This window comes from Lacerta agilis, chromosome 18, assembly GCF_009819535.1.
Source record: "Lacerta agilis isolate rLacAgi1 chromosome 18, rLacAgi1.pri, whole genome shotgun sequence".
Taxonomy (NCBI): domain Eukaryota; kingdom Metazoa; phylum Chordata; class Lepidosauria; order Squamata; family Lacertidae; genus Lacerta; species Lacerta agilis.
Window position 1 is genome coordinate 8639948 of NC_046329.1, and position 27431 is coordinate 8667378.

Below are 27431 nucleotides of genomic sequence, written 5' to 3' on the forward strand. Positions count from 1 at the left end.
ATGCCAACCTCCAAGCCTCTGGAGGATGAGTACTGGATCGAGGGATCCCGTAGGGATGCGGTCCTTGAGGATTTCTACGTCATGGGCCCGGAACTCGGCAGGTAAGGATGGGGTCCATAATTCCTTCTGGCTGTTTATTATTATTATTATCAGCATGATACTTTGGAGAGCCCAAAGGGGTGGGAAGCCACCATTATGCTGAAGATCACTGGTTCATCTAGCTCAGTACTGTCTACACTTGCTGGCAGCCGCTCTCCGGGATTTCGGGCTCACTGGTTCATCTAGCTCAGTACTGTCTACACTTGCTGGCAGCCGCTCTCCGGGATTTCGGGCTCACTGGTTCATCTAGCTCAGTACTGTCTACACTTGCTGGCAGCCGCTCTCCAGGATTTCGGGCTCACTGGTTCATCTAGCTCAGTACTGTCTACACATGCTGGCAGCCGCTCTCCGGTATTTCGGGCTCACTGGTTCATCTAGCTCAGTACTCTCTACACTTGCTGGCAGCCGCTCTCCGGGATTTCGGGCTCACTGGTTCATCTAGCTCAGTACTGTCTACACTGGCTGGCAGCAGCTCTCCAGGATTTTGGGCAGGCTTAGGTGGAGATGCCGAGAATTGCACCTGGCATTTGGCATTTGACTAGTTGAGGTTTATTTCTCAACAACAACAGGGTTTACTGCGTTAGCCATTTGGCCGTAGCACATAGAAAATAATCCAGGTAGAAAGAAACCTGCCGCAATTATACAAAAATATGTTAGATACATTTGCAAAACAACAGATATAAAATCGTGGTTGACAAAACAAGATATGGTAAAAGCAGTAATAAATCATGTATTTCAGAATGTTTGCACAGGTCCAAGGCTAAAAGAAGTTAACCTATCGAGGTGGCCCTGAGTTTCAGGGCCTGCAAAATATAGATGGCCACACCGCGGGTAACCATGGGGTTGGCGTCCACCAATAAGTCTTTCACGCAGTCATCTTCCATGACGATGGACGGGGGAATTAATAGGAAGAGCCTCGGTCTTACTGAGTCGTATAAAGAGCAGTGAAAGAAAAAATGAACAAAGTCCTCTGTCTTCCCCCTGTTTCACCTGGCACCTTCTGCGTCCAAAGCAGGTGTGATGAAGTGCTAAGCTGCGGCCCTGCCGTGCGAGTTACTTCGCTGTTTGGAAACTCGCTGTAAGATTCCAGGCCTCGTGGATTCGAATACAGGACTGGTTTTAAGTTGGAATGTAACACGCCTTATACCGGATCGGACTACTGGTCCATCTAGCTCCGTACTGTCTGCACTGGTGGGAAGCAGCTCTGCAGGGTCTCAGGCCGGCCACCTTTCCCAACTTTGCTAGGAGACGCCGCTGGGGATTGAACCCAGGAATTTCTGCAGGCATAGCGGGTGCTCTGCCGCTGAGCTGGAGCCTTTCTCCTAAAAGAGAAGCAAGATTCCAGTCCTCATGCTGGTTTCAACAGCTGTCTTATACTGAGTCATTGCTCCACATTGCGGTTCAAAGCACAAAAAAACACAATGTGCAGAATAAAAACAAGAACGAAAACAAACCAAACCAATAACCCTCCGCTCCAGAATATTAATCATCCCAAGACCTGGTTGAAGAGGAATGTTTTTGCGGGCTCCCAGTGCTGGATTTACGTATAAGCTAAACAATACACTCTCTTGGGCACCCCCCCAAAAAAAAAATTAAAGGGGAAAAAACAACCTGGATGTACATTTCCAAAATATAAGATAAAAAACAAATAAACCTACATCCAGCAACAGTGTTTTGTGTTGTGTAGGCTCCTAGGGTGTAAGTCATGGGCCCCGCCTGCTAGCCTGCTCCCTAAAATATCCCTGGTTTGCTCCTTTCTATATATAGGGTGCCTACATTCTGCATGGACCGGTTGCATGGCCACATGGGCTAATGGCTTGAGATACCCATTAGGTCCATAAATTACCATATAGCACATATTCGACACAAAAAACAGCGGCAATTTGTTGTTGACAAAGGACAGCTGGACATATAAAGGGCCCCATTACCTTGAGTAGCTTAGGGCTTCATCAGACCTGAATCCGGCCCTGCCTGCTCCCTTAAGGTGTATAATGAAGGTGCCAGGCAAGCCACTCTGGGGAGATAATTCCACAAACGGGGAGCCACTGCAGAAAAGGCCCCGCTCTCGTGTTGCCAACCTCTGGACCTCACGTGGACGAGGCACACAAAGAATGTCATGTGCGTAAATCTGCCTAGCGGGCAATCCAGTCTTTTGCCCTTCAGGGTTCAGGACCCCCCCCCCCCCACATGCACTGTCCCCCCCCCCCTTTGATTTTCACAACTAAGGCTGCGAAACTCCGCATAGGAATCAACCCCATTGCGCTCAGCAGTCAAGAAGGACTGGTTCACATTCTGCACCTCTGGGCGCACATGCCTGTCGCCAGAAACACACCTGGGCAGATGTCTCAAAGCTGCCAAGGACTGCTTTGAACTCACAATGACAAACCATAAAACAACTCTCACTGGCTTTATTCATTAACCCGGAGATCAAGCACCCTCTTGCCATTTTTGTCCACAACAACCCTGCAAGGTAGGTGAGTCTGAGAGGCTGGCCACACCCGAAGCCACACACCCTGGCCTGGGATATTCATGGCCAAGTAGGGAGATTTGAACCCTGGTCTCTCTCAGGTCATAGCCCGGCAATCTAACCACTACACAACACAGATAGCGATGATGTTTAGCAGGGTGTTTAGTTTCCTTGGGTGGCGTTTAAATGCTTGGTGAACATTCAAGCGGCGGTGGGGGTAAATGTGTTGGGTCTTTAGGAGGCTCCTGGCCTGCTCTTCTAGTAAATACACATTGAGATGTGTTTTTAAAACGCTTATATTTGGGGAATATTAATCCTGATCAGTGCGGTGGCTGTAACAGAGCCGTTGGGTAAATCCTTAATTAGGGACATAGAGTCTCTCTCTCTCTTTGCCTCTCCCAGGGAGGGAGGGAGGGAGAAAAACCAGATTTCATTTCAGTTTCATCGCCTTTCTTTCAGTCTTTCCACCGCCTCCTTGGTATCTCTCTTAGGGCATGCTCAGCCAAATTGACACTTTAGCCTTTGTTAATTTTCCATCTGGCTCATGGGGGTGAGAAAAGGACAGATGCCTTCACTTAAGAGTTTATCTGCAATTCTGCAGAAGCCCTTCCTTAAGTGTGCCGCTCCTCTCTAGTCCTGACTCCAGCCCCCCTTTCACAACGTGCAAGGTTACTCTGCTTGCAAAATTCAGTTTGAAGAATTGTGGGGGTGTTCAGGGTGGCAGGATAGGATACTGTATATTGTTTATTAATACCCATCCTAACTTATGCTAGCAAGTTCGTTCATGTAGCAGAGTTACATCCCCCTTTTTACACGCACAGCAGATAGTCGGTTGCAGGCTCGTGTGAGCCTCTCGCTATTATACAATTCAATGGTGTAGTGGTTAAGAGCGGTAGACTCGTAATCTGGGGAACCGGGTTCGCGTCTCCACTCCTCCACATGCAGCTGCTGGGTGACCTTGGGCTAGTCACACTTCTCTGAAGTCTCTCAGCCCCACTCACCTCACAGAGTGTTTGTTGTGGGGGAGGAAGGGAAAGGAGAATGTTAGCCGCTTTGAGACTCCTTCGGGTAGTGAAAAGCGGGATATCAAATCCAAACTCTTCTTCTTCTTCTACATTCCTGGTAAGTTCCCTTGAATCCCTGTTAAAGGAATAAAGCCGCGACAATCTTATTCAAAGTCAATAAAAGAAGTTGACTCACATCAGTTCACAGCTGGATCCCTGAAGGCAGACTTAGTTACAAATATGTACATGCGGATCTACCCCATATGGAGGAATAATCCCAGTGCTTCTGCTAGCTGAGAGCTAGCAGAGCAGTCCTAGCTAAAAGCTGGTCAAAAGAAGGAAGTCAAAAAGAGGAAGATGAGCTGCGTGACTCATCCTTTTGTTACCTGTACAGGTAAGGTCACGCCTACCTTCTATCACATGCAAAAGGAAGGATGCTCCAGCCAGGAGGAACAGGAAGTTTTGACTGGCTGGACCAATCATCCCCTTGCATGTCTTCTCTAGCATTACAAGGAATGTTGTACTTGACTCCCTCTCATGGATCACATCCTACAAGAATTTCAACTGACCTATCTCTTCTTCTTCTTCTTCTTCTTCTTCTCCCCCCCCCCCTTTATAACTTTCCATGTGCAGGGAGAATATGTCAGGTGAATCTCAGCATAATGCATGAAAATGTGTCTGGACGGACAGTGTGGTGTAATGGTTAGAGTAGACATTCCCAAAGTGAGCAGTACTGCCCCCTGGAGGGCAGTGGAATTACCTCGTAGGACACTACGAGGCATGGGGGCAACAGAGGATGGGTGCCTGCATTCTGCATGGACTGGTTGCATGGTAGCATAAAACCTACATACAGCAACAGTGTTTTGTGTTGGGTAGGCTCCTATGATGTACAGGTGAAAAATTAGAATATCGTGGAAAGGTTCGTTTCTTTCAGTAATTCAACTTAAAAGGTGAAGCTAATATATGAGATAGACTCATGACATGCAAAGCGAGATGTGTCAAGCCTTTATTTGTTATAATTGCGATGATTATGGCGTACAGCTGGTGAGAACCCCAAATTAACAATCTCAACTTTGGGGTTTTCATCAGCTGCGCGCCATAATCATCACAATTATAACAAGCAAAGGCTTGACGTATCTCGCTTTGCATGTCATGAGTCTATCTCATATATTAAACTCCAGTAGCTAATGAAAACAATTGCTTACATCAATGGACAATATTCTAATTTTTCGAGTTTCACCTGTACATATTTTGTCATGTGCAAATGGCTTGTTAGGTCCATAAATGACCCTATAGCATATATTCAACACAAAAAACAGTGGCAATTTGTTGTTGACAAAGGATGGCTGGACATATAAAGGGCCCCATTGCCTTCAGTAGCTTGGGGCCTCATCAAATCCAAATCCAGCCCTGCTTATCAGGCTTGGGGAAGCCCGTGTCCCAAATTTTACCAGCAAATGTTGGAGGGTATGCCAATGGTCTCGCTCTGCATAAATCAGCCTCTCCTATGTTCCTATTTAAACCAGCCCTTTATTCCAAATCGTGAGGACTGGACTTTTATTGTCCAGTGGTACCTTCGTTGCTGAACAGCTTGGCTCCCAAACAAATCGGCTCCCGAAAGCCGAGAAGGGAGCGTTCCGGTTTGCGAACGTTTTTCGGAAGCCGGACATCCGACGTGGCTTCCGATTGAGCGCAGGAAGCTCCTGCAGCCAATCAGAAGCCGCGCCTCGGTTTCCGGACAGTTCCGGGAGTCAAACAGCCTCCCCTGCCAATCATTTCAGAAAATGCTGAGCTAGTGGCCTGACTCAGCACCATGAAGGCTCCTGTTGTTTCTTCTCCACCAAAGATGGAGTTTCGGGCATTTTGTCAACATCTGATGTCAAAGTCGGTTTTGCTTTTGCTGCTGGAAATATACAGAGATGTGGGCAGGAGGAAATTGCAAAGGATCTGGGGAGGGAAGGGGCAAAGTGAGCACGGCTAATTTTACTTTCCCATCCACCTGCTGCTGCGGATAATGAGGTTTGGCGGAACAGATGCCAAAACCAGGCTATTCTTAGCAAGAGGAAGTATATCTGGTGCAGATTCCGGAGACGCCACGATTGCCACTATCCTGCTGGATGTTAAGAGTGGCTGTTTCCTATCATTTCCGTTTCACTTTTAATTTGTATGCCAACTTTTTTCTATATTGCTGCAAGGCGGTTTGGAGCGACGAAATGTATACAACGAAGACCACACGCCTTGTAATAATCTGATCTGATACAAAAAAAAGCTTTAACTTTAAAACGGAAAAGCTTATATCAAATAAAGAAATATTAAAGAATCCTTTGGGATACAGGCAGTGCACAATTCTGGGCTGCATCAAGAGGAGTATAGCATCTAGATCAAGGGAAGTAATAGTACCACTGTATTCCGCTCTGGTCAGACCTCACCTGGAATACTGTGTCCAGTTCTGGGCACCACAGTTCAAGAAGGATATGGACAAGCTGGAACGTGTCCAGAGGAGGGGAACCAAAATGGTCCAAGGCCTGGAAACGATGCCTTAGGAGGAACGGCTTAGGGAGCTGGGTATGTTTAGCCTGGAGAAGAGAAGGTTAAGGGGGGATAGGATAGCCATGTTCAAATATATAAAAGGATGTCATCTAGAGGAGGGAGAAAGGTTGTTTTCTGCTGCTCCAGAGAAGCAGACACGGGGCAATGGATTCAAACCACAAGAAAGAAGATTCCACCTAAACATTAGGAAGAACTTCCTGACAGTGAGAGCTGTTGGACAGTGGGATTTGCTGCCAAGGAGTGTGGTGGAGTCTCCTTCTTTGGAGGTCTCGAAGCGGAGGCTTGACAGCCATCTGTCAGGAATGCTTTGATGGTGTTTCCTGCTTGGCAGGGGGTTGGACTGGATGGCCCTTGGGGTCTCTTCCAACTCTAAGCTAACTCTCAAAACACCAGCAAATAATGAAACAGAAATTCACTCTTAAGTTACACTAATTACTATGATCTTTTTTAAAAAAAACATTTTTTGATTCATTTTCACTTTTAACATCTTAACATCTATCATCATACATAAATCGTCAGGTGTCAAGGAAATAAAACAATGACCTGACTTTTAGAAGACATCTGAAGGCAGCCCTGTTTACGGAAGTTTTTTAATGTTTGGCGTTTTATTGTGCTTTTAATTCTGTTGGGAGCCGCCCAGAGTGGCTGGGGAAATCCAGACAGAGGGGTAGGGTGTAAAAATTATTATTGTATAATTGTTATTAATACAATATTATGATAATTAATGATTATAATAATTAACAATATTATATTATAATAATAAATATCAATATTATTAATACAACTACAACAACAATAATAATAATAATAATTTGGCAGGTATGCAGGTGTCCCTCGCTGCACCTCAGGAAGCCAACTTCCAAGTGGTGGGACGCACGAGCCGCTTCGCTCCCCCCCGCCCGAAGCATTTCTTGTCAGCCTGTGCTGATCAGCATGTAATCTCCACATAAACACAAATTTGCCAATCTGCTCGGGAGGGACGGAGGCCGTCAAGTCCCCAAGCCTGGGCCAGACGGGGTGCCTTTCGGGCTCCAAAGCCGCTTAAAGGTTTAGAGCTTCTAAAGCATTGCGGTTTTTAATTAAAAACTGTTTTAGCAAAGGCAAGCCAGAAGCACGCATGAGGGCTGCGTCCTGGTCTCTTAAGTCCCTTCTGCGCCCAGTTGTGCGGATCCACAATCCCAGGAAAGGCCAAACTTCCCCATCCTAGTGCCATCCCCCTCCCCAAATATTTTGCCGGATCAAAATTTGAATTTGGCGGTGTAGTTCTCCAAATGCACATACCTTGGTTCTCAAATAACTTGTAACCCAAACACTGCAAACCTGGAAGTAAGTGTTGCGGTTTGCGAACTTTTTTCGGAAGCCGAACATGCTCCGTTCTGAGTGCCACACTTCCGTTTTGAGTGCTACGCTGAGGTCTGTCTGCTTTTGCTATTTATTTTGCATTTCTGTTTTTGTGGCTCTTTTTCGTTTCGTTTTTGTGACTGCATGGAACCCAGCCCAGCTTCTGATGGATTGATTGTGTGACTGCAGTACACTGTTTACTGCTTTTTCCGTTTTATGGATCAATGGTCTCGTTAGATAGCAAAAATCCATGTTCAATTGCTGTTTTAGGGGTTGTTTTTAAAAGTCAATCCGTTTTTGCATTGTTTTCTATGGGAGAGCGCACCTCGGTTTTGGAACGCTTTGGTTTTGGAACGGACTTCCGGAACGGATAAAGTTTGAGAACCAAGGTACCGCTGTATAAGAGGGAAAGTGTGCACTGAAAATGCATGTTAGTGGAATGTGCTTCACTAAAACGTTTACACGAGTCAAAACGTGCTTGCTGGGGTAAGTGGTGACATGATATTGACGCCTGTAAAATAAAGCCTGGCACGGAAGAAGTGAGTGGAGGAAAGTTTTCCTTCCTCTCTCATAACACTAGAACTTGCGGATGAAGCTGAATGTTGGAAGATTCAAGGGCAGATAACAGAAAGCCCCTCTTCATGGAACGCATCTCTAACCTGTGGAACTCACTGCCACATGAGGCGGCAATAGCCACCAACTTGGATGGCTTCGGTTTTATGGTTAATCAATTTGAGGGTTTTTATTCCCCTACGATCAAGCGGTATATACAGGTGAAACACGAAAAATTAGAATATCGCGGAAAAGTCCATTTATGTAAGCGATTGTTTTCATTAGCTACTGGAGTTTAATATATGAGATAGACTCGTGACATGCAAAGCGAGATACGTCAAGCCTTTGCTTGTTATAATTGTGATGATTATGGTGCACAGCTTTTGAAAACCCCAAAGTTGAAATTGTTAATTTGGGGTTCTCATCAGCTGTACGCCATAATCATCACAATTATAACAAATAAAGGTTTGACATACCTCGCTTTGCATGTCATAGACTCATCTCATATATTAGTTTCACCTTTTAAGTTGAATTACTGAAAGAAATGAACCTTTCCAGGATATTGTAATTTTTCGAGTTTCACCTGCAATTTTTTATAAAAGAAACGAATATAAATAAACACGTCGATATGGATTCTGACAATTCCCTGGTTGGTCGTTTCTCCCACTGGGAATAGGATCTATTGCTTATTTTTTTTAAAAGGGAGGGGGTAAAAAAAATTCATTCTGTATATATATTCTGGGAGGGGGGAATGTGTGATCACCTCTCTCTGTCCCCTGTTTTTTTAGGGGAGCCACATCGGTGGTGTACAGTTGTGAGGAGAAAGGAACTAACGTCCAATATGCCGCCAAAATATTGAAGAAAACGGTAAGTGCTGGTCCCATCAGGTTTGGCCAGAATTCATCTGTAGTTGCTCCCTGTGTCCCTGCTGACCATCAGCAGGTGTGTCCAAGTTGGCAAAAGCAACGGGAAAATGGGGTGTGTGTGTGTGTGTCCTTGAGTTGCACTCTTATTCTTCGCTTTCAGATCGACAAGAAAATCGTCAGGACCGAAATCGGCGTGCTGCTGAGGCTGTCGCATCCGAATATTGTAAGTTAAGCAGAGTTGGTGAAAAGTGCATTATGTTTGGGAGAGAACGGGCGTTAGGGTTGCCAGGTGTCCACTATTGGAGTGGACAGTCCACTTTTTTCACATTATGTTCACTATTTTCCCCGAGAAAATAGTGGACATTTTTTTTTATTCAAAAGCTTTATGATGAAAGGGTATTTCAATACGTGTTAAAATGTTTGTAAGAAAATTGTTGTTGTTCAGTCGTGTCCGCCTCTTCGTGACCCCATGGACCAGAGCACGCCAGGCACCCCTATCCTCCACTGACTCCCGCAGCTTGGCCAAACTCATGCCAGTCGCTTCGAGAACACTGTCCAACCATCTCGTCCTCTGTCATCCCCTTCTCCTTGTGCCCTCCATCTTTCCCAACATCAGGGTCTTTCCCAGGGAGTCTTCTCTTCTCATGAGGTGGCCAAAGTATTGGAGCCTAAGCTTTAGGATCTGTCCCACATGTCTGAAATAGTTGTTGTTCAGTCGTGTCCGACTCTTCGTGACCCCATGGACCAGAACACGCCAGGCACGCCTATCCTCCACTGACTCCCGCAGCTTGGCCAAACTCATGCCAGTCGCTTCGAGAACACTGTCCAACCATCTCGTCCTCTGTCATCCCCTTCTCCTTGTGCCCTCCATCTTTCCCAACATCAGGGTCTTTCCCAGGGAGTCTTCTCTTCTCATGAGGTGGCCAAAGTACTGGAGCCTCAACTTCAGGATCTGTCCTTCCAGTGAGCACTCAGGGCTGATTTCCTTCAGAATGGATAGGTTTGATCTTTTTGCAGTCCATGGGACTCTCAAGAGTCTCCTCCAGCACCAGAATTCTATATTATTTAATTTAATTTAACCCTCCAACCCTGCTTGTCCGCTATTTTTTGGAAGCAGACCTGGCAACCCTAACGGGTGTGTAAGAGTGCGAATGACCTGTGGGGTGGGAGAGCGTTCCGCAAGTCAGGGGCCTGCCACACTAAAGGCTTGGACCCTAAAGGCTTGGGTGATCGAGATGGAGCCTTAAAAGCCTTTTCCAATAGGAGAGCCTCTCCGTGCCCTTTGCTGAACCTGGCAAGATGGAGGGCTGTGGCACAACAACAAAAGCAACAACAACTTCTTTATACCCAGCACATTAGGCTGGGTTTCAGCCACTCCGGGCGACTCCCAACAGAATATTAAAAACACGATAAAACACCAAACATTAAAAACTTCCCTAAACAGGGCTGCTTTCAGGTGTCTTCTAAAATTCAGATAGTTATTTATTTCCTCGACATCTGACGGGAGGGCGTTCCACAGGGCGGGCGCCGCCACCGAGAAGGCCCTCTGCCTGGTTCCCTGTAACCTCGCTTCTCGCAAGGAGGGAACCGCCAGAAGGCCCTCAGAGCTGGATCTCATTTTCCAGGCTGGACGATGAGGGTGGAGACGCTCCTTCAGGGATACTGGGCCATTTAGGGCTTTCAAGGTCAGCACCAACACTTTGAATTGTGCTCGGAAACGTCCTGGGAGCCAATGTAGGTCTTTCAGGACCGGTGTTATATGGTCTCGGCTGCCGCTCCCAGTCACCAGTCTGGCTGCCACATTCTGGATTAGTTGTAGTTTCCGGGTGACCTCCAAAGGTAGCCCCACGTAGAGCGTAGCAGCTAAAGCTCAATTTCAGATAGCGCTTACTGGATGGTTAATGCTGACTTTTAAAATGTTGTGATTTGGGGCTCCTTGCAATCGGAGGGGTCAGTGTCCTTCGTGACTGGCTGGTAAATCGCGTAGACAAAGACTGTCTCTAAAATCAGCTAGGTATCCCAACGGGGGGCACCTGGGCCCTATCACCATCAACCTCCACAGAGCCTTTCAGCTGCCAGATGTGGGATAATCCCCCCAGGACACTCTCTTTATAATCCCTAATAGGTTGCCTTTAAGCTGCAAAGCGTGACGATTCGAATAACATCACCACATATTGGGCTTCCGTGGCACATTATGGAAGTCTGCAGAGTTGCAAGATCGTATCCTTCTAGGAATTGGATGCTGCTCTGTGAAAGAGAAGTTAATTCCATGAAAGGGGGGGAAAGCTGTCAACAGTTCTGGAGGTACTGGTCTGAGGATCTGGACCAGTGAGTGAAAGAGACCGGTGGATCAGGCCAAATCCAGCACCCCGGTCTCGTAATTGCCAGCCAGATGCCCGTGGGAAGGCAGCAAGCAGGAGCCATGTATTTGCAGCCCTTTCTGCTCCTGTGGTTTCCAGCAACTGGTATTCAGAAGCTAAAAATTAAAAAGCAAAAATCTTAAAACAAAAAAATGTAGTATAAACACCAACAACTGGGAGACACTGGCCTGCGAGCGCTCCAGCTGGAGAACAGCCTTTCCCAAAGGTGTTGTGGGCTTTGAAGACACTCGAACTCAGGACGCAAGGGAGAAACGTGCTGTAAGGACTTTCAGTGGTTGCTCATGAAAAATCAGCCAAACACAGAGCTTCTAAAACTAAGTTCTTTATTGTGCAAAATATTTTGTTGTTGTTCAGTTGTTCAGTCGTGTCCGCCTCTTTGTGACCCCATGGACCAGAGCACGCCAGGCACCCCTATCCTCCACTGCCTCCCACAGTTTGGCCAATCTCATGCCAGTTGCTTTGAGAACACTGTCCAACCATCTCATCCTCTGTCATCCCCTTCTCCTTGCGCCCTCCATCTTTCCCAACATCAGGGTCTTTTCTAGGGAGTCTTCTCTTCTCATGAGGTGGCCAAAGTACTGGAGCCTCAGCTTCAGGATCTGCCCTTCCAGTGAGCACTCAGGGCTGATTTCTTTAAGGATGGATAAGTCTGATCTTCTTGCAGTCCATGGGACTCTCAAGAGTCTTCTCCAGCACCAGAATTCAAAAGCATCCATTCTTCGGCGATCAGCCTTCTTTATGGTCCAGCTCTCACTTCCATACATCACCACTGGGAAAACCATAGCTTTAACTAGACGGACCTTTGTCGGCAAGGTGATGTCTCTGCTTTTTAAGATGCTGTCTAGGTTTGTCTTTGCTTTCCTCCCAAGAAGCAGGCGTCTTCTAATTTCGTGACTGCTGTCACCATCTGCAGTGATCATGGAGCCCAAGGAAGTAAATCTTGGGCTGCAGTGATCATGTTTTCTTGGGCTCCAGTGATCATGGAGCCCAAGAAAACATATATATATAAACAAGCATAACAGAAACTTCAAGGACGAACAGCCAGTATTCCAAGCTGTTGGAGTTCCATTTCTGTTATATACCCTTTTGCGACTCCCATCTCCAGCCTCCCTTGCTTGCAGGCGTCTGATAGGGAGCGATAATAGGATTGTAAACTTCTGAAGTTAATAAGAGATTGCGCCGCCACGTATTAAGGGAAGGGAGGAGGGAGCATTAAGCCTCTTCTTCCTCCTCCTTCCAGCGTCACTTACACAACAGGATCTTTCCAGCAGCCTCCCGAGCGGCTGCAGTTTTAATCATGGAAGTGCCATGAAATGTGCGGTGTCACCAAAAGTCTAAAGAAACCGTGACATTTTCTTGTTTTTTTTCCTTTTTTGTTTTTAATGCATTTGCAAGTCTTTCCCCCCTTCCCAGAGGGGAGGGGAAAACGTATTCACAACCCTCTAATTCAAGATGTGCTGCTGTTAAGAACGCAAGCAGGAAATCTCCTTTGCTGGAAAGGTGTGTTCCATCTCTTCTTCTTCTTCTTCTTCTTCTTCTTCTTCTTCTTCTTCTTCTTCTTCTTCCTTCTCCTTCTTTTTCCTCCTCCTCCTCCTCCTCCTTTTTCCTTCTTCTTTTTCCTCCTCCTCCTCCTCCTCCTTCTTCTTCTGCAATCCCTATTGGCTGAGTAAGATTGTCTTCCATAAACACGGTTTTAAGAGTGGGTTCGTAAGGGACTGTGGAGGCCAATTCTGGATCTACACGTCCTTCCACAGTGGGGACATAGGTTTCCAGGTGGGAGTTGATCCCAGTGTGGGTTTGCCAAGCGTGCCTTCCTCTTAGCACGTTTCTCCCTTGCGTCCTGAGTTCGAGTGTCTTCAAAGCCCACGACACCTTTTGGTAAAGGCTGTTCTCCAACTGGAGCGCTCGCAGGACAGTGTTTCCCAGTTGCCGGTGTTCATACTACATTTTTAAAGATTTGCCTTGAGAGAGTCTTTAAACCTCTTTTGTTGACCGCTGGCATTACATCAGGGTCTTTTCCAGGGAGTCTTCTCTTCTCATGAGGTGGCCAAAGTCTTGGAGCCTCAGCTTCAGGATCTGTCCTTCCAGTGAGCACTCAGGGCTGATTTCCTACAGAATGGATAGGTTTGATCTTCTTGCAGTCCATGGGACTCTCAAGAGTCTCCTCCAGCACCAGAATTCAAAAGCATCCATTCTTCGACGATCAGCCTTCTTTATGGTCCAGCTCGCACTTCCATACATCACTACTGGGAAAACCATAGCTTTAACTATACGGACCTTTGTCAGCAAGGTGTTGTCTCTGCTTTTTAAGATGCTGTCTGGGTTTGTCATTGCTTTCCTCCCAAGAAGCAGGCGTCTTTTAATTCCGTGACTGCTGTCACCATCTGCAGTGACTGTGGAGCCCAAGAAAGTAAAATCTCTTCCAACTCTACAATTGTGTTGTTCTACATGGAAAGGCTAAGAATTGAACCTTGAGATCTAATGTATGCAAAGCAGGTGCTTTTCCCACTGAGTTACAGTGTGGGTTTGCGAGTTGCTTTTTCGTATTTGGAGACCAGCTTGTCTCAAAGTTAAAACACCATTCCCCCCCTGCTCAACCTCCTTTATCTCCTTTTTATTTTTAGATCAAACTCAAAGAGATATTTGAGACTACCTCGCAGATCACCCTCATCCTTGAGCTGGTGACAGGTGGCGAGCTGTTTGACAGGTAACCAGCAAGAAGCCCTCCGCCGAACTGGCAGGTTCTTAATAAAAGGTGACAAATTGCACCGAGGAAGGGGAAAGGGATGGTAATTTGTGTCAGAGCAACCTGCAGAGAAGCTGTTTGTGTTATCGTGTGTGTGTGTGTGTGTGTTATTGTGTGTGTGTGTGTGTGTGTGTTGGGATAGAGAGAAGGGGTTGAGGACTACTTTAGGCCGGCCATTCTCAACCATCACTGTCAATTCCCGCTGCAGATTCCCTGTGATCTGTTTTATCTCCCCTTCATCACACTCACTAAAAAAAAAATCTGCTCACTCCAGCGCCAGAAAGCTTGTCCTTTTTCGAATGCCCAATTATCTGCAGCCCATCTTCTTCATTGCTCCAAGCGTGCAAAGGGCTTCATTTTTCAACGTGCGCTTCGCACATGAGCAGAGACAATCTCATCTCATATACGAAAATTATATTTATTTATTTTTAAATATAAAATGTTGTTTGACAGCTAGGAAAAACTAACTCAATGCAGAGGTACCGGGGGCTGCGCCAGTTGAACTCAGTTCAATATTACTGCTACTCCTTTTACCGCTCAAGCAGGGTATAAATTTTACAAAATAAACAAAATGAATAAAACAAGTTCAACGGGCCCCCAGAAATCAATGCATCGCCTTGTGGGTGATGATGAGGAATATGCCTCCACATATTCACATCTCCTTTTGCTCTTCCCACTAGTACCAAACGTAAATTCAGACCGACTGCAACCTATAGTTAAGAGGATCAGGTTCTGAAGCCCTGGGTTCAAATCCTCCCACTCAGCTATGAAGCTCACTGGGTGACCTGTCTCAGCCTGATCAACGGGCTGCCGTGAGGATAAAATGGGGTGGGGGTGGGGAACCACATGCTTCGCCTTGAGCTCCTTGGGGAGAACGTCACCGGGTGATAAATTTAAATAAGGCTCAGAAAAGGAGAACCAAAAACGACCGAGGGACGAAGTCGCTCCCCTAGGAGGAGCGGCTGCAGCGTTTGGGACTTTTTAGCTCAGAGAAAAGGAGAACTTTATTCCTCTGTCCTCCCATTTATCCATAAGCTGCTTTGTCACCGTGCGGTGTACGTAAAGGTACCCCTGACCATCAGGTCCGGTCGTGTCTGACTCTGGGGTTGCAGCGCTCATCTCGCTCTATAGGCCGAGGGAGCCGGCGTCCAGCTTCCGGGTCATGTGGCCAGCAGGACTAAGCCTCTTCTGGCGAACCAGAGCAACGCACGGAAAGGCCGTTTACCTTCCCGCCGGAGCGGTCCCTATTTATCTACTTGCACTTTGACGTGCTTTCGAACTGCTAGGTGGGCAGGAGCTGGGGCCGAGCAACGGGAGCTCACGGCCCGTCATTGCGGGGATTCGAACCGCCGACCTTCTGACCGGCAAGCCCTAGGCTCTGTGGTTTAACCCACAGTAGAGTAGCTAGTGTCAAAGTGGAAACCCGGCAACTTTTGAACCCAACACTTTGTGGCCCCCCCTGCCCTCTTTCAGGATCGTTGAACGGGGTTTCTACAGCGAGAAAGACGCAGCTCACGTGGTGAAGCAGATCCTGGAAGCTGTTTCCGTAAGTTATCCCTCTCTCCTGTTCGGGGGTTTTTTCTCTCTCTCTCTCTCCAAAAATGCAGCTCAGCCTCTCTCCCCCCCCCCCACCTGTTCCAGAGTCCCTGGTTGTCTCTCAACAGAGGCAACACTGGATGTCAAAAAAAAATAAAATAAAAAATTCCTTAGAGACCAACTAAAGTTTGTTCTTGGTATGAGCTTTCGTGTGCAGGCCCTCTGCCTGGTTCCCTGTAACCTCTCTTCTTGCAGGGAGGGAACCGCCAGAAGGCCCTCGGAGCTGGACCTCAGTGTCCAGGCAGAATGATGGGGATGGAGATGCTCCTTCAGGTATACTGGGCCATTTAGGGCTTGAAAGGTCTGCACCAACACTTAGAATTGAGCTCGGAAACATCCTGGGAGCCAATGTAGGTCTTTCAGGATGTTTCCACCACTGACTTTGGAAGCTGAGTACACACAACGACGTTAGCTGCAATCAATCTATTCCTGAGAGATTCCTGAGAGATATTCCTTTTCCATGCGTATTTTCCTGTAAACCAGCTTCCATCTGAATGGGAAACGGAAACCACCGTTATGCTGAGGTGTGTCCCTTTCAGACAGCCACTGAGCATGCTCAGATGAGAGCACACGTTCGGACGGCTGCTTCAGGGAACCGGAGCTCGGCATGGGGAAACAAATCAGGGAATGGGCAACGGGTGGAAACACTGGCGCCCTTTTTTCTGTTGCGGCAATGTAAGTCTCAAATCACAGAGCAGAGTAACAACCTTGCTGCATTTGAAGTCGTTCAAGTGCACATACCCTGCATTTCGAGGCGGCTTCCTCCCCCAAACCAGCTTCGCTCTGTAAACGGAAAATCCCAGGTGTGGAACGGCCCAGCCATCTGGCCCTTGGGGATAAGCCCACTGGTTTCTGCGGAGTTAAATAAAAGAAGTCCAGCCACTGGAGCAAGGACAAGACAGGGTTTATTGCGCCATAGGTTACAGTCAAAACTGCACACCCAGAGCAGCGTTACAAGAACTTTTTTTAAAAACTCCTATCATATCCCAGAATACAGTTTGGAAACATCATCACTACATCACGAACAGGGAAGGGTTATACATGATTAACATATAGGAAAAAACAAGATTAGCATATGGGGGAAACAGAGCAATATCAGGGAGATAGCCCTGTGCCAATGTGAATGGGTGTTAAGTATTGGCAAGGATACCTTGAGCACTTATCTGGGAGAGAACAATGGGATTCCAGCTGAGGGATATTAGCCCAGTGGCTTCCTGAAGCACCCAGAAATTACCTGCTGAGGCATTTCCCTGTGCACGTGGTCTCTCACCTACTGGATCATGACGGAGAGATGGGTTCCCTTAAGGGCATCACTCCATACCCCAATGAGTTTGCTCGGGAGGAGACTTTGCTTGGGTAAACCCCCCCCCCATAATTTCCATAACAGCTCCAAACTGAGAAAAAGAGCCATCTACCCGATAATGCGTTCAACAGCCTTACAAGGCCCCCACACCGCACAATCCCAGCACGCGGGGCAGACCAAAATCCGGCAACTTCCTCAAAAGTTCCATTTATGCTAATCCTCGCAAAGCTGCGCTGCTGCTTTCTCGTACCTTCCTACGCGAGTGAAATGGCCACCTCCTGCCTCGCTGGTGTGTATGTGTGTGTGTGTGTTTTATTTCATTTTTATTAACTGTCACTATCTTTTAAAGCTCCCCTTCTTTCCAATCTCTTGCAATCGGCAACCTGTGAAATTAAGATTGGCACCGGCAGCTCCCTAGGCTGGTAACACAATTTGCCCGGCATCTGTTGTTTGTTTGGGTGAGAGGATTCAGAGAAAGCGGTTGCCAAGGGACCGCCAGGCGGAACAAAAGGGGGGAAGAGGGAGAGAGAGGGAAACAAGAGGGGGGCGTATCCGCTGTAGGGCAGGACGAGTTCGTCCTGTGACGGTTAATAGCTGACACACAAACACACACCTGGTAAGGACCCATCTCACCTGGGCAATCAGCACTAAGCTACCTTCAGCACCAGAGGTCAGCTGACTTTTAGGAAAGGTCAGCTGGACCCATAGGCTCTATAAAACCCAAGCCCAGAAGTTCAAGAGGAGTCGGTGTGCGTGTCTTTGTAAAGATATACAGGTGAAAACTCGAAAAATTAGAATATCGTGGAAAAGTCCATTTATGTAAGCAATTGTTTTCATTAGCTACTGGAGTTTAATATATGAGATAGATTCATGACATGGAAAGCGAAATATATTTAAGGTCCTCAAATAATAATCTTTTGGAGGTCCCAAGCCACAAGGATGCTAGGTCGGCTTCAACTAGGGCCAGGGCCTTCTCAGTACTGGCCCCGACTTGGTGGAAGTCTGGCGCAAGAGACCAGGGCCCTGCGGGATTTGGCATCTTTCCGCAGGGCCTGCAAGACGGAGCTGTTCCACCTGGCCTTTGGGTTGGTTTCAGTTTAACCCTGATGTTTCATTCTTTTGTGTGATTGGTCGGCTATTTAAAAATGCAGTTTAGATTTAATTTTAAATTGTATTTTAATCTGTATTTTAATGAATTGTTTTACGTTTTTGTTGTGATTTTATTGGTGTTAGCCGCCCTGAGCCCGGTTTGGCGGGGAAGGGCGGGGTATAAATAAAAAATTATTATTATTATTATTATTATTATTATTATTATTATGGTTACAGCTGATGAAAACCCCAAAGTTGAAATTGTGAATTTGGGGTTCTTTTCTGGCCATCGATAGTATCGATATGGGTCTTTATGTATAATCTACTTTTAGTGTATGGTTTAGTGTAAACCCCTCTGAGTTGTTTCAGGTGTTTTAAAATTTGTATGGATAATGATTGTGTTCTGATTGACGGTCGAATAAATTGTTGTTGTTGTTGTTGTTGTAACCCAAGGAAATATTGCATAAAAGCAAGTAAATTAACACCATCTTTTCCACCTTTCCCCTCATTGTCTTCCTCAGTATTTGCATGCAAATGGCGTGGTCCACCGTGACCTGAAACCAGAGAATCTCCTCTACGCAGATCTCTCTCCGGATGCTCCTCTCAAAATTGGTACGTTCCCCCCAACCCCACCACCTCCAAAATGATGTCCCAGGCAAATGTTCTGTTTTGTCTCCTAATATTTCCTTCCAGCCCCATGCCAACTCTGGGCATCTAAGGAAGGAAGCCAGATGGGTCTGGATCAGTGTTTCCCAAACTTTTGGTCTCCGGCAGTTTTTGGACTACAATTCCCATCATTCCTGACCACTGGCCCTGCTAGCTAGGGATGATGGGAGTTTTAGTCCAAAAAACAGCTGGAGACCCAAGTTCGGGAAAACACTGTTCTGGATCTTTTGAGAGGCTGGGCTTCCTCTGGCCACGTCTCACCTGCAGGAGCGTAGCAAGGGGGCGGGGGGGGGGCGCCCCGGGTTCCATAATGGAGGGGGTGACAAATTATCAAGGAACAATTAAAAAAAAAGATTTTTTTTTAAATTATTTTTTTAAATGCCTGCTCCGAAGGTCTTATCTTACTATACTAGGGATTATATAGCTATATATGAAATTTCATGCACATCGGTTAATATCTTGACCCTCCTCCACCAAAATAGCTGTTCACTTGGCTGTTTTCCTATGTCGTGAAGGCTGAAATTTCAGTTCAGAGAACACTTACTGTTCCCAACCCTAACCCTGTGGAAAGCCATCTCATTAGACTTTAATTTGATTTTGAGATGTTTTTAAGGAGGTAATTTAATTATTGTTTGGTTTTATACCAATGTTATGTATCTGATGTTAGCCACCCTGAGCCCGACTTCGGCCGGGGAGGGCGGGATATAAATAAAAGTTTTTTATTATTATTACTTGTTATTATTCCTTTGTAAGAAAATATGAAATAACGTAAAACCATTTTGTTGGGGGCGGGGCGGGGCGGGGAATCAATGAGGGGGGGGTTGACAAGAAATTTTTTGCCCCCGGGTACCAATTTACCTTGCTACGCCCCTGCTCACCTGGGTGGAGCCATCCTAGTGGGAAAGATGGGGCGGGCAGGGACAGACAGAGCTCACCCCATTTGTTTTAAAAGGGTCGCTTTTGAAATATGTCGCACCCTCTCCATTTTGCACCAGGCGATTTTGGATTGTCCAAGATTGTGGATGAGCAGGACACGATGAAGACAGTGTGTGGCACCCCCGGATACTGTGGTGAGTGGGCGAAAGAGCAAAAGCGGGGGCCGGGGGGGGGGGAGGACACCCAGCTAGTTTAGGGGCTGTCGAAACTAGAACCCTCACTGCGAGAAGCGAGGTTACAGGGAACCAGACAGAGGGCCTTCTCGGTGGTGGCGCCCGCCCTGTGGAACGCCCTCCTGTCAGATGTCAAGGAAATAAACAACTACCTGACATTTAGAAGACACCTGAAGGCAGCGCTGTGAAGGGAAGTTTTTAATGACTGATGTTTTAATGTATTTTTAATCTTTTGTTGGAAGCCGCCCAGAGTGGCTGGGATATAAATAAAATATTATTATTATTATTATTATTATTATTATTATTATTATTATTATTATTATTATTCGCAAGCTGGAACGTTTGCAGAGGAGGGCGACCAAGATGAAAAATGGTCTGGGAACCAAGCTTTACAGGGGGTGGTTGCTTTTCTCCTGGAGAAGACTTGAGAGGGGACACGGCACAAATTCGCAGATCACTGCAAGGATTGAATTTAAGACGGGGAAATTGAATTGGACAGATCCTTCCAGCCCTGCAAAGATCTGTGCCTGACCTTGTGAGCTTTTTCCTTCCTCCTCCTCCTCCATCAGGAGCTAAGTCTTTCTCACCCTTTCGAAATCTCTCCCCGCCGCCAGCTGCAAGCATCACACACACACACACACACATGCAACCCGCTGGGGAATAAGTGGTAAATTAAGAATATGCCCCGCTGCTGCTGCTGCTGCTGCTGCCTCCTCCGCCTCCTCGGGACGCAGCCTGTCAACGCCTCACACTTGCCTCCCACAAACTAACTGCGGCAGGTGTGAAAGCATGGCGGAGCTAGAAAGGAGCAGGGGGGGAGAGAAAGAGGAACGGGTGGGCGAAGGATGATGCATATGCTAGATGTCTGTGCTCCTTGCTTTTTCCCCAAATTTCATTTCACTATTCCAACGCCTCCAGCACCTGAGATTCTCCACGGTTCTCCCTACGGCCCAGAAGTGGACATGTGGTCTGTCGGTGTCATCACATATATCTTGTGAGTAACGTTAAAACGCTTTGGCAAATCGCGATTCCGCCTTCCTCTCCCCTCCTTCGAGCTTCATTCGTGCGCAGGCCCAATGGGTGAAACGCCTTTGCCTCTACGGTGGTACGCAGGGCCGGCACGTCCATTTAGGCAAACTAGGCAGCTGCCTAGGGCGCCAAAATGGAGGGGGCGCTGGCCAGCCTGCCCCCTGCCGCCGCCCAGTGCCGCTCTGCCAGCGGCAGAGTGGCGGGGGAAGGGGAGCAGCCCGAAATCAGGCTTCTCCGCCCCCTCTGCCAGCAGCAGAGGGGCAGGGAGGGGGGAGCAGCCCGAAAATCTTTGTTATAAAATGCTAAGGTTTGATGCTAAGGTTAGCAAGTTCCGTTACTTAGCAGTGTTACATTCCCCTTTTTACACGCACAGCAGATAGCTGGTCGCAGGCTCGTGTGAGCCTCTCACTATTACACAACTCAGTCTGTCTTCAGTTTGAACTGCACGTTCCTGGTAAGTTCCCTTGAATCCCTCTTAAAAGAATAAAGACGCCACAATCTTATTCAAAGTCAATAAAAGAAGTGGACTCACATCATTTCACAGTTGGATTCCTAAAGGCAGACTTAGTTACAAATATGTACATGTGGATCTACCCCATATGGGAGAATAATCCGAGTGCTTCTGCTAGCTGAGAGCTAGCAGAGCAGTCCTAGCTAAAAGCTGGTCAAACGAAGAAGGAAGTCAAAAAGAGGGAAGGGTGCTGCGTGACTTGTCCTTTAGTTACCTGGACAGGTAAGGTCATGCCCACCTTCTATCACATGCAAAAAGAAGGATGCTCCAGCCAGGAGGAACAGGGAGTTTCGTCTGGCTGGACCAAACATTCCCTCGCATGTCTTCTCTAGCATTACAAGGAATCAGTTACAGGTAGGTAGCCGTGTTGGTCTGCCATAGTCAAAACAAAATAAAATAAAAAATTCCTTCCAGTAGCACCTTAGAGACCAACTAAGTTTGTTCTTGGTATGAGCTTTCGTGTGCATGCACACTTCTTCAGATTCAAGGAATGTTGTACTTGACTGCCTCTCATGGATCACATCCCACACGATGCCCCTCTGGCATGTACACAAACAGAAAACGAACCTGACATGAATGAAGCTGTGCTGATGTGAACAGATGAGGGGAGGGAGCTGTTGTTTGTGGGGGGGGGCAGAACTTCCCTAAGGCGGTATTGTAACATGAATCCCGCCCCCGCCCCCTGAGAACTGCATGCATCAAAACCCAGAGGGATGTGGGCGACGGATGTAGCAAGAGTAAGGATAGCCACTTTCTGTAGCATCCCTCGCAGCAACACCGACAAAGGGAGGCTTGACCTCCTTTCTCTCTCCTGCCCGCTGCCGCTATTTTCATTGACCTAAATGAAACAGATGGCGGTCACAGCCCGTCAAAATATGTTGGGTTTCCATTGGTTTGGCTTGTTAGGATTTTCAAACACACACACACACACACATTCTCTAGCCAAGTTGAAAGTAAATGCAGCCCTGAGGCTTTTTTCCTTAAACATTTCTGCAGCGAGCAGATGATTATTTCCCCAAAAAAACTCCCCCAACTGAATAGACACTGATGCTGAGGAGAGCCAAGCAGCAGATGTTTGTATGTGTGTGTGTGTGTATTTTAAGGGACACGGGTGGCGCTGTGGTCTTAACCTTGGGCTTGCCAATTGGAAGGTTGGCGGTTCGAATCCCCGCAATGACGGGGTGAGCTCCCGTTGCTCGGTCCCTGCTCCTGCCAACCTAGCAGTTCAAAAGCACGCCAGTGCAAGTAGATAAATAGGTACCGCTCCGGCGGGAAGGTGAACGGTGTTTCCGTGCGCTGCTCTGGTTTCCGTCAGTGTCCTGTTGCGCCAGAAGCGGTTTAGTCCTGCTGGCCACATGACCCGGAAAGTTGTCTGTGGACAAACGCCGGCTCCTTCGGCCTGAAAGCGAGATGAGTGCCGCAACCCCATAGTCGCCTTTGACTAGACTTAACCGTCCAGGGGTCCCTTACTTTAAGCCTAAGCTGCAGCAAGGGAAGCATGAACTTGAAAAACATGCTGCCCCCCTCGAACGTCAGATCCATTACTTCACCAGAGGAATCTTCAGAAGGTCAGGATTCTGCAAGGACTGGTGCCCAATTAATGAAACCTTAGTCGATTCATCACACGAGTTTTGTCAGTAGATTGATGGATATCGCTCAGTTGCACTTCAGTATTTTGTGGGGTGGTACAGTTCTGGAGCCACAGTTATTCTTTGTGTGTGCGCCTGCTGAAATCAAGTGGCTTAGCAATCAGTTCCTCTTCCCAGATCAGTAACTCACAGAGGGACATTGCAGGCAGACTCCTCGGGTATTTGTGGGCTTTATTAATTTGAGGGTAACCGCAACACAGGTCGGCCTGCGTGCATCCGTTTATCATCACCTCAATATTTTGTGTAAACCATTTACAGGTGTATTTATTATTATTATTCTGGTTTTTTTAAAAAAAAAAAATCCCCAGGCTTTGCGGCTTCGAGCCTTTCTTTGACCCAAGAGGAGACCAATATATGTACAGCAGGATCCTAAACTGTGACTACGAGTTTGTCTCTCCGTGGTGGGATGAAGTGTCTCTCAACGCCAAGGATTTGGTGAGTTGCTTTGAGCCCTACCCAGACATGGGAGCCAGCTTGTGGGAATGTTCAGGGTGGCAGGAGAGGATATATGGTTTATTAATATCCTTCCTAACTTGCGTTAGCAAGTTCCTTTACTTCACAGAGTGCATTCCCCTTTACCCGGCAGAAAACTGGTTGCAGACTCGTGTGAGTTTCTTAAGACAATACGCAATTCAATCTTGCTTGTCCAGGTTGAAATGTGTTCTAATATTTTCCTGGTAAAACCCCTTGGAAACCCCCCCCCCCCAAAAAAAAAGAATAAAGACACCACGGTCTTATTCGTAAGCAATAAAAAGAAAGTTCACTCACAATCAGGCAGAGCACAGTGTGGTCCCCGAAGGCAGGCTGAAGGCTTAAAGTTGCAAGCATATACAGGTGAAACTCGAAAAATTAGAATATTGTGGAAAAGTTCATTTATGTAAGCAATTGTTTTCATTAGCTACTGGAGTTTAATATATGAGATAGACTCATGACATGCAAAGCGAGATAGGTCAAGCCTTTGCTTGTTATAATTGTGATGATTATGGCGTACAGCTGATGAAAACCCCAAAGTTGAAATTGTTAATTTGGGGTTCTCATCAGCTGGACGCCATAATCATCACGATTATAACAAATAAAGGCTTGACATATCTCGCTTTGCATGTCATGAGTCTATCTCATATATTAGTTTCATCTTTTAAGTTGAATTACTGAAAGAAACGAACCTTTCCACGATATTCTAATTTTTCGAGTTTCACCTGTACAAACAGGTTTAACCCATATGTGGGTTATGGCTGCAGTTAGCAATCCGGGAAGTTCGCAGAATGAAAGGAAGATGGAAAAGAGAAAGAGAGGCAGCATGCCTTGTCCTTTTGTTACCTGGACAGGTAAGGTCACCCCCACCCACTAGTCACATGCAAGAGGAAAGATGCTCCAGGCCAGGAGGAAGAGGACGTTTCGACTGGCTGGACCAAACATTCCCTCGCATGTCTTCTCTAGCATTTCAAGGAATGTTGTGCATCAACAATACTTGTGGTTTGTGTGCACATTTCATTGTACCGTCGTACCTTGTAAGTTGAACAGAATCCGTTCCGGGAGCCTGTTCAACTCCCAGAACCATTCGAAAACCAAGGTGCGGCTTCCGATTGGCTGCAGGAGCTTCCTGCAGCCAATCAGAAGCTGCGGGAGCCACGTCGGACGTTTGGGTTCCAGAAGAACGTTTGGAAACCGGAACATTCACTCCCGTGTTTCGATCACTCGGGAGCCGATTTGTTCAAGAGCCAAGGCGTCTGAGATCCAAGGTACGACTGTATTCTGAATCGCTTTGGGATGCAATTTGTTACTAAAAATAGCCATTATCATTATTATTATTATTATTATTATTATTATTATTATTAGCATTTGCATTTTTCTCCCACTTTTTTCTCCAATGACCTCAAGGTGGCATGGGGATGATGATAATAATTAATAATAATAATAATAATAATAATAATAATAATAATAATAATAATAATCTGGTCTTTCCCAGGTTCAGAAACTGATCGTTCTGGACCCCCAGAAGAGGCTCACGGTGCAACAGGCTCTGGAGCACCCTTGGGTGATGGGCAAAGCCGCCAAGTTCGCCCACATGGACAGCACGCAGAAGAAGCTGCAGGAGTTCAACGCGAGGCGCAAGCTGAAGGTAATAATGGCGCAAAGAGCCGCGGCGGAGCCAGCGTAGGGATGGAGGCAGCAAGCTAAAGCCGAGGAGCGGCAGTCTCTAAAACGCAGCCACTATGTACACGCATGCGCTGCAGTCTTACCAGTCTTACCAGTCTTACTCCTCCTCTTTCGCTACAAGCGCATAAACAGCAACAGAAACTTGCCACAGAATATGGTTGCTGGTAGCTTTTTTTAACTTGAAGCTCTTGCAACCAGTCGGAAACTGCGCCTCAGTTGTCGAATGTTTCAGAAGCCAAACGGGCTTCCGGAACAGATTACATTCGACAACCGAGGTTTGACTGTATAGAGCTGGTGGGCCCCAGGTGAGAGAGAATGTGTTCCTTAAAGGAGAAGGTGAGGTCTGCATCCCCCTTGTGGTTCCTGACTAACCCAAGAAGGCCACAGGGTGGAAGATGCAAGGAAGCAGAACTCAATCCACTTTAAACGGGTAGTGCAGATGGGGTATAACACAGGATATAACTGATTGTTCTTAGGTAAATATACTATTGTTGATACTACAGTCATACCTTGGTTCTTGAACGCCTTGTGACTCCAGCGTTTTGGCTCCTGAACGCCGCAAACCCAGAAGTGAGTGTTCCGGTTTGCAAACGTTTTTTTTTTGGGAAGCCAAACGTCCAACGCAGCTTCCGCTTGAGGGCAGGAAGCTCCTGCAGCCGATTGGAAGCCGCACCTTGGTTTTGGAACGTTTTCAGGTTTCGAAGCAAAGTACGACTGTACTAATATTAGGTTACGGCAATAATTGGTGAGGATATTTTTTTAAAAAAATTGATTCCCCTCTTCTCAACATGTCTTACACAGGCTGCGATGAAAGCCGTGGTAGCATCTAGCCGGCTTGGCAATCACAGCCACCATGACAGCTCTAGGAACGGACGGCACCGAGACACCCCCAAGGAACCGGGGCTCGTCCAAGGAGCAAAGGGCACCCTCCTCCTCGAGGACAACGCTTACAAGAAGACGCCCTCCAGGACCAGCGGGGCAGCAGATCCTACTCCAGCTGCCTCAGAGAAGCTCAATGAGAGCCACTGTGCCACGGCCGCGGCACTCAACGGCTTGAGCGGCAAAAGTTAGCCCCGTGCAATTCTGGTTGCTTTGCTCCTGCCAGGCGTCGAGAGGGAGGGGTGGGAAGTCTGTCCTCATCACCGCAGCAGATAGACCAAAACAAGAAGACAAAAAAAGATGAAGAAGAAAGGATGGAGATAAATAAACAATGCCACTTGGCGCATTTTAAGACGGCGTTCTCGGACGGCGAAGGAGCAACCTATCTTGAAAGCTAGCAGGCGTTAGGAGGAAGTGGTGTTTTAGTGCGTAGCTTTGCTTACAAAGGGTGCTGTGTTGAAGAACAGTTTACGGCAGTTATTCCGCCCCCGCCCCACAATTTTCTGACAATGTCCTCTTTCCAGAACGTATTTTTAAAAATCCTTCTCCCAACCAATGGCTCTTTAGAGGGGAAAGGCTATCAAAGGAAGAAAACCTGAGCCGGGTTTTTAAACTATGACCATTGGAAGAGCCTTGCAGCTGGATCAAGCCAGAGCGGGGACATCTATTCCGGCGTCCTGTTTTCATGGTGATCCACATGCGTCGATGGGAAGCCAGCAAACAAGAACTGCAGCAGCGCACTTTCCCATTTGTGATTCCCAGTGTGGTGTAGTGGTTAAGAGCGGTAGACTCGTAATCTGGGGATCCAGGTTTGTGTCTCCGCTCCTCCACATGCAGCTGCTGGGTGACCTTGGGCTAGTCACACTTCTCTGAAGTCTCTCAGCCCCACTCACCTCACAGAGTGTTTGTTGTGGGGGAAGAAGGAAAAAGGAGAGTGTTAGCCACTTTGAGACTCCTTCAGGTAGTGATAAAGCAGGTTATCAAATCCAAACTCTTCTTCTTCTTCCCAGCGACTTAGTCCTCAGAGGCACCTTGCCCCCAACAGGGCAGGTAGAAGACAGCCATCGTGGCTCATAGCCCCTGATAGACCTATCTTCTGTGAATTGCTTAACCCCCTTTCAAAGTTGGTGGTCACCACTACAACCGGTGGGAGCAAATTCCATAGTTCAATGGTCTGCAGTGTGTAGAGGTCCTGCCTTTTCTCTGCCCTGAGTCTTTCAACCTTCAGTGTCAGGATTTATGATGTCTCTCTCACACCAAGACGTGTCAAGCTGGCAGGTTTATTACCCTGAGATTTATTTAGTATTTACCGGTACACAGTAGTTTCAGTCCCAGCCCTCAAGGCTCAATCTTCTCCCGATGAGACTTGGGGGACAGATTGCCCCTGCTTCTCCTCTTGAGCCAGATCTAACAGCGGCAGTTCCTCTGAAGCAGGCT

The 27431-nt window shown here is 47.1% G+C and overlaps 1 protein-coding gene across 1 annotated transcript; it reads left to right on the top strand.

Moving 5' to 3' along the window:
• Nucleotides 1–26186, top strand: LOC117039724 (calcium/calmodulin-dependent protein kinase type IV-like). Its single transcript, XM_033136906.1, has 11 exons — nt 1–101; nt 8802–8880; nt 9040–9102; nt 13885–13967; nt 15480–15552; nt 18516–18606; nt 19656–19730; nt 20688–20763; nt 23267–23393; nt 24925–25077; nt 25917–26186. The coding sequence occupies exons 1-11, from the start codon at nt 1–3 to the stop codon at nt 26184–26186; spliced, it is 1191 nt and encodes a 396-aa protein (XP_032992797.1).
• Nucleotides 26187–27431: the final 1245 nt, after the last annotated feature.